This window comes from Bolinopsis microptera, chromosome 6, assembly GCF_026151205.1.
Source record: "Bolinopsis microptera isolate Bmic1 chromosome 6, MBARI_Bmic_1.0, whole genome shotgun sequence".
NCBI classification, from domain to species: domain Eukaryota; kingdom Metazoa; phylum Ctenophora; class Tentaculata; order Lobata; family Bolinopsidae; genus Bolinopsis; species Bolinopsis microptera.
The window spans coordinates 6,097,250-6,104,833 of NC_087077.1; the positions used below are offsets into that span (position 1 = coordinate 6,097,250).

Below are 7,584 nucleotides of genomic sequence, written 5' to 3' on the forward strand. Positions count from 1 at the left end.
TGAAACTAATGTGAGGTATCACTGTAGATTTTCAAAAACTAAAATCTGTAAATATGGTATAGATGTGATGCGAGGAAGTCTTCTCCGTTCTAAAATCTTTTTAGTCTGAAATGGAGAAGTAAGCGTAGAACATTAAAAATTAACGATTTCAAGAGGCACTAATTTGTGAATCTCTCATTAAATTTTCGTCCCATGTGGCAAATAATTATTTGTATGATGATTAATCACTCTACTGCTACACTCGACTCCCATGTGGCAAATAATTATTTGGATGATGATTAATCACTCTACACTCGACTGTCACGTGACCCGTTTTCGACCCGATCTCTAGCTGGCCCTGAACTACTATTCGAAACCCTAACCCTCTAATCTGATTCCAACCCAATCCCTAACAAAAGCATATGCTGAAACCTTAAAGTTAACCTAACGAGAAATTAGACCAACTTCCTTATACGGTCAAATCACGTGACCGATGTCATGGGGTGATTCGGAATCAGCGTCCGAGAATACATCGATTTAAATTGGTTTCAACTTTAAATCTCGAATATCGTCATCGAGTGTAGGGTGATTTTAATTTAGCACGCTCGTAATTATTTACTATTCTATAAATGAAGTATAAATTGAAAATGAATCACATTATCAAAAAAGGTGGCCGTGGCAATATTGGAGGTAATTGCCATGACCAATGACCGGAAAACCGAAAAAGACAACGTCAAAAATTTGCTGGCCAATCAGGTAGTTTTTAGGACTACAAATAGAATATGACGGCCTGCAGATCGATTTTAAGCTGTTGCATCTCACCTTTACATAAGCCGACCTTAGACTTCTTGAACTGACATTTTTTCGCTTGCTGGACCTGTAAACTCTCCGGAGCCCTCGTCAGCAGTTGTATAAGGTCCAGGGGTACTGCAAGGGGAAGTGCCGGGGGTAACATCCATTGGCTGCTGGTACTCAGGGGTCCCTCTTGGTGTGTTCATCGGGGATGGGTTGGGGGTCTTGATAAAATGTTTTTCGTCGCGTGCAACAGCACCCTGGTAAACTGCCTTTTAAAAACAACGATATAATATTTTATCAGATTGATAGTGATACACGTTCAAGAATTTTTCTATCTGTCACCAAGATGTAAATCAGATAGAACGAGAAATTAGATCGAACGAGAAATTAGATCGAACGAGAAATTAGATCGAACGAGAAATTAGATCGAACGAGAAATTAGATCGAACGAGAAATTATATCGAACGGCGTCTCAATCTAATTTCTCGTTCGTTCTAATTTCTCGTTCGATCTGATTTACATCTTGGTGACAGTTAGTTAAATCATAAATCAATCTCATGGATAATACATTTTTAATGTTACCTCTCTAGGGGACGGAGTTGGACAGTTTCTGTATGTCGATGAGGCGTCAGGGTCGAACCAGGAGTGCTTTAGCAGATCTTTTATTTTTGCCCTTCTTGCGCAGTCCGTCATCAACATCGCCGTGATCAGGTCCCGACACGCTGGAATAGACTATCAGAATTATGTTGGGCCTTGGGGCGATCGCAAACCCATGCTTATCTATTCGACTATTCGGATTCCCCAATTTGTCGTCAAATGGGCCTCCAGTATCGCAACGGCATTGGCTTAAAAACAGCTAAAATTTGAGTTACGACGAAAATGAAGTGGCGGTGGCACTGGTCAAATTAACCACATGTCATATATAATAGCAAAGTGAAATGATGCAATTGTGTTTAAGATTAAAATTTCGACTGTAACTTTAAGGTAGGTAGGTAACTGACCTTCTGAAACGTTTGATTGAAACGTAATTCCTTTGTTGATGGCGGCTAGCAAGTTTTTCACACTTGTGTCATTGAATGGAAGTTTTCCATTCACCATCGCGAATAAAACAACTCCCCTGGAAAGAACTTGTAATATTCTTAAAATTATTGGAGGGGATAAGATTAAGGGATGATGATTAATCACTGTCACGTGACTTTTTTAAGACGCCTTCTAGGTGGCTCTAAATGACTATTTAAAACCCCCTAATCTGATACCAACCCTAACCCTAACCCAATCCCTAACCGAAGCATATACTGGAACCCTATCCCCATCGAGATAACAGTGATCAGGCCAATTTCCTTATATGGTCATATCACGTGATCGAGACAGGTTTTTGCACTGATTTGCACTGATTCCGAATCACCCCCCCCCCCCCCCCCCCCCCCCCCCCCCCCGTAATTCGTTTCAGAATTGTACAAAAATTCCAGAAAATATAGATATAGGTAAAACTTAAATTTCCTGAAAGTTTCGTAAAATTCCATTGATTAGAAAGGGTGTGGCACGCCACTCCATTTTTTTTCACTATTGTCACCATAAAGCGAGAACGCCTTCAGCTAGGAGTAGGAACTCCAAAGTTTCTAGACACATTTGGTTTGATGATTGAAGTGCTGTCCCAACATTTCAAGATGGTTGTTCACAATTTACCGGGTTATGACCCTTTTAAAATCTTGTGTGAGTTATTAAAGGGTTGTGTGTGGACAGTTTCTTCTGGGCCACCCTGTATTAAACGGATTAAACGTTAATTGGTCAAGAGAAGCCCTAACACTCCTGGCTTGACAATACAAGAATGAAATCATAACATAGAAATAAGATACAAAAAACCTAAAGAAACATATACTATAATTTAAGCTAAGTCTCTCGGGAAACGAAGTGCATCTATATTAACTAAAAATTTAGCAATCTCTTTTAAAAGCTTTGGTTGAGTGAATATGAGATGCTTTCCCTCGAAGAGGTTGGTTTTAACTTCAGGGCTAAGGCGGTCCCTGTTGTCTTGGTAGAGGGGCAGGTTCTAAGCACATGAACCTCATCTTCTATTATGGGATCAAAGAAGGGTAACTCTGCCATGTACTCCAAAGTGTTCTTGTCCTTAGTGGAACATGTAGCGCAGATACGATTTAGGATGTTGTTTCTTCTGACATGTCCATGGCGTCCCGTTTCAATGTTTAGGCGGTGAGAGCTAGTCCTTATTTGGGCTAGTCTTTTTGACTGGTTGTATGGAAGATAGAGAGAGAGGTATTTTTCACAACCAAAACTTGATTTAATCGAATTGTAGAACCCAAGTTTTCTGTTGAGCCGTCTCTCTTCATCCCATTGCGTTCTAAAACAAGAACGGAGAACATCTCTTATCTGAATGGGTGATTTTTGCCTTTCGTTCGTTTCTGCCAGAAATTGATTCATAGACGTAATGCCAGAGTACCATGATAGGCCCATTTTCTTTTGTTCTGTGAATGCATGTCGAACAAGTGCTTCCGATACGGAAGTTTCCATGCTTTCTAGTCTTCGAACATAGTTAAAGAGTTAAATACTTGGGGACTGGCCTCAATAGCAAGAGGGTATCGACCCGTATCACCCCACACTTCTGCATTGGAGGTTCTTTTGCCGACGCTTATAGTCCACTTTAGGAAGGAGAAGTGAACTTTCTCGATCTGATCTTCGGCAATTTCCTTGAGTTGAGGGAACTTGTTCCGGGAAGAGAATGCCGTCATGAATTTGGTCTGGGGTAACCATATCTGACAACCGTAAGAGGCGATAGGAAGAACTAAGCTTAAATATCACAGTTTTCTTAATTGACTGCAGGTCAATCATACTTTTGAGTGAGAAGTAGCTTCTGATAGCTTTCTGCATCAATTTCACTTGTGCTAGCTTCAGACTTCCAGTAAGAGTAAATGTTATGCCGAGGTAGTATAGGTATATTCTTGGACAGAGGAGATGTATATTTGGCCGTAAGTGAAGTTTTTGCATTCTTTTAATATCCTCCCAGCACGGTTGAAAACCATGATTGCTGTTTTAGATATGCTAACTGACAAGCCCCAATCAAGGCAGTAGGATTCGAGAGTGCTGAGCATTTTCTGGAGACTCATCGCATTTAGGGAAAGCAGTATTAGATCATCAGCCAAGAGTAAGTGAGTTACTCGTGTCGAATTGATGATAGGCACTTCAACTTCTTCCTGCTCGTTAAGGTCTTCAGAAAGCTGATGGATAAATATCTTAAAAAGTTCAGGAGACATTGGGTGACCCTGTTCTGTGCCACAAAGAACATCAATCCTTTCTGACAGTTTGTCCAAGAGTTTAATTTTCGCTGATGAGTTAGTATACATGTGTTTCAAATAGCTGAAGAATCGGCCTTGTATTCCTAAGTGCCAAATCTTGTATAAGAGAGCTTCTCTGCAAACTGTGTCGAAAGCTAATATATTTTGCAGTTTGCGCGTTATATTTTATTTCAGTCTATCAGTACCGTTGTATTGATAAAAGCATGATCATGTGACTGTGATACTGAAAGTCGCACTTGAAGTCAATCGATGAACTTATAGTCTCGAACCGGGCTCGATAAATTAGTTTTAGTTTGTGCCGGTACTTTTAGTGCCGGTACTTTTGCTACGAGGATAAACACAACCAAAGTAACCAAAGTAAGTAAGTACCCATACGTTGGCCTTAATAGCTTAGTCACGAAGTACCCAATTGAAACAATTTTGTTTGTATGACTTACTACCATACTGGTTCGAGGAATTTGTCAAATCGAAAAATATTCGTGTAAATTTTTTCAAATGAAGGTTCATTTTCGAATTTTGATAATTTGGACCATCGGATCGAGCCAAATTTTATTGAATTGTGTTTAGCCATTTAAATTACGTTTGTCCTGAAAAAAATGAGAGTTCTAGCTTCTCAGATGACCAAGATATGAAGCATAACGAGTTTGTTTATTACGTGTGATCAGGTGATTGGGTTGAGGTTAGATCTACATTATGTGAATCGTGCAGAGAGCCCCATTACGGTGTCGTAATTGGGTAATCATTGAGTACCCAATAAATTTTGCTAACGAGATAAACAAATTGATTGATAACTTCGTCATTTTAAATCCGTTTGGCGACATCTTTTCAGATCAAATTCCGGATTTAATTACCTATTGCAATATGTTACAACGAATTTTCTAGCATGTTCGCAAACACGAGTATAAGCAATTCAATGTTGATTGGGTGTGGCCCCTAAAAACCGAATTTTCAAATTTTGGCGACGTAATCCTCGAACAGTATACCATCGGCAAAGCAACAACTCCTAAATTTAAAACACGGCTGTGGTATAAGACCCAACGTATGGGTACTGACTTTTAGTCCCCCCCCCCCCCCCCCCCCCCCCCCCCTGTATATATGGGCTTTTTGTTCGGATTTCTCCAGTTGCAAGAGTGCTCTACCCGGAGCTGAGGGAGCTGTATACAATTGAAATTAAATGTTTCATGCTATCCGAAACGAATGCAATCGTCAGTGTTTAAACACTCTTGCAACTGGGGAAACCCAAACAAAAACCATACATATGTATTATATATAATTATATATATGTAGCAGAGTCAAAACAGGAGTGCTAGTGCTCTCCTTGACCGATTTATGTTTCATTCCTGTTCAGTTCCAGATTTTTGATATGACTAATTGGGACAGTAACTTACAAACTCCAAACGTCAGAGATGCGGCCATCATAGTCCTTTCCTTTTACTATTTCGGGGGCAGCGTAGGCAAGGGAGCCACAGTGTGTTTTTAATTGGACACTCTCAGGGTTAATAGTTCGGGCAAATCCGAAATCAGACAACTTTATTCTGAAATAAGAGGGATCGTTTAACTACAAGCGTGGTAGAACTTTAATGGTCATTTAGTGTTTGCATGAACAAAACGCCTGACGGTGGCACAATCTGCTGGTTGCGGTGCTACTGCTAAATAATATATTTATAGCAGGTTTAGGTCACATTGCTGCCATGTAGCAAGTGTAGACCCGCAGTACTCGGTAACTATATTAATATAGGCGGTTAAATTATTATTACTATTAGGAACGCAGTTGACTCAGATTTTAACTTACACCATGTCTTTGTCGAATAAGATGTTTTCGCATTTCAGATCCCTGTGGACAATATTTTTAACGTGACAGTGCTCCACAGCCTCCAAAATCTGTTGAAAATAAGCTTTGGCATCATTTTCGGCGATTTTCCTTTGATTGGCGTTGATGAAATCGAGGAGGTCGCCCTTTTCAGCTTCTTGCATTACAATGTACATACTTCTTTCTGTTTCCAATATTTCGAGCACTCGCACTATGTTCTTATGTCGCAGTTTATGGATACATTGAATCTCCCGTGGCAGAAACTTTGTGAGGTAATCCTTGGGGGCACTTTTTTTGGAGACGATTTTGACAGCGACCTAAAATATTTGATCACTGAGGTAGATTTCAAAACTTATTTGAGTAGTCAATCGATCAAACGAAGTAAAGATGCAACTTACAAAATGGTTAATTCCAAACTCTATGTATAATCTTATAATCTTATCTTATAATGCTACGTTCAAATTAGTAATAATATGAAATTAGAAGTCATTCACTTACATGGCTTTTAAATTTTTCGGAGTAGCATCGTCTCACTTTAGCGTAAGCTCCAGTTCCTATGACATCTCCAAATATATACCCAGGAATCTTCTCCCTCGGCTTTGGCACGTGAGTGGAAGTAAGTCCAATATCTGAGGTCGTCGGTGAATCTGATTCATTTCCACTTTTTGACGTCATTTTGACAAAGTTTCTAATCCCATTTACGTTTTTGAACAAACAATTTCTTTCTGAAACTCGAATAATATAATGAAACAAACTATGTAAAAACTGACCACTGAATCAAATGCACGTGCCGTTGCGCGACCTATTTACTTGTTGTCATGGGAACGCGCAGTCATGCGCGTGTTGATTTTTATTGGAGACAGTACTTTAACAATTAAATCTGAATAGATTTAATTGTTGATATTTGTTGAGTCGGGTTAGTAGGACATTCAGCGTTTCATCTTTCATCATAAATTCGCCGTTGTAATTTGTCAAATATGTCAATGAAAATAATATCGCGAAAACTTAAAGTTTTGTATGTTACAACGGCCAGAATGAATGACTCAACAAACAAATTTGTTTATCCCAACGGGACAATTCCCCATCCTCTTACAAACATGTATTGTAAGAAAATACACTCTAGTAAAAGCCACACTCATCTCTCTGATTTGTCGTCAGTATGAATTATCCTTCCTTTGATGTAGTGGTGCTTGTTTGGCTCAGTGTTCTTCTTCTTTTGCAAGTTTTGAACAAGAAGTCTATCCTCAACTCGATCCTTCAATGAGCAGTCTGGATAGGACTAATGAAGACTGAGCTGAACTTCTCTGATTGTCGCAGCTTTCGAGCTTGACTGAGTATTTGATAGGCTGTACTGGAACTGGCCAGAGTAACCTTGACTGGCCGAGTAGTTTTCTCCCTCGACTTGCCAACTCTACTGAGCTCCATTGCTAGTTTCAGTCCAATCTCCTCAAATATGTCTCCGAAAGTTCTGTTCAAGTCTTTACTGGAATTTTCCGGTAAACCAAAAATCATGATGTTCTTGCTCCGGTCTTCTGCTTGCACCACAAACTTGACGACTTCCTTCAAAAGTTCAAAGTCTCGGCCCTCGGGGGTAACTGAGCTTTCAGGTTGACAAACCATGACGTTTTCCTGAACTGCATCGCTGTAAGATTTAAACTGACTTTCTACTGTGTCTTTAACGACGGTCTG

At 39.7% G+C, this 7,584-nt stretch overlaps 1 protein-coding gene across 1 annotated transcript; it reads right to left on the minus strand.

Annotated features, from left to right (window-relative positions):
• Positions 1-18: 18 nt before the first annotated feature.
• LOC134816968 (testis-specific serine/threonine-protein kinase 3-like) lies at positions 19-6,668 on the minus strand. The gene is made up of 7 exons (XM_063826027.1): positions 6,394-6,668; positions 5,878-6,212; positions 5,474-5,620; positions 1,776-1,891; positions 1,357-1,496; positions 802-1,031; positions 19-105 (listed from the first exon to the last, which is right to left on the minus strand). The coding sequence occupies exons 1-6, from the start codon at positions 6,568-6,570 to the stop codon at positions 819-821; spliced, it is 1,128 nt and encodes a 375-aa protein (XP_063682097.1). The 5' UTR covers positions 6,571-6,668; the 3' UTR covers positions 19-105; positions 802-818.
• Positions 6,669-7,584: the final 916 nt, after the last annotated feature.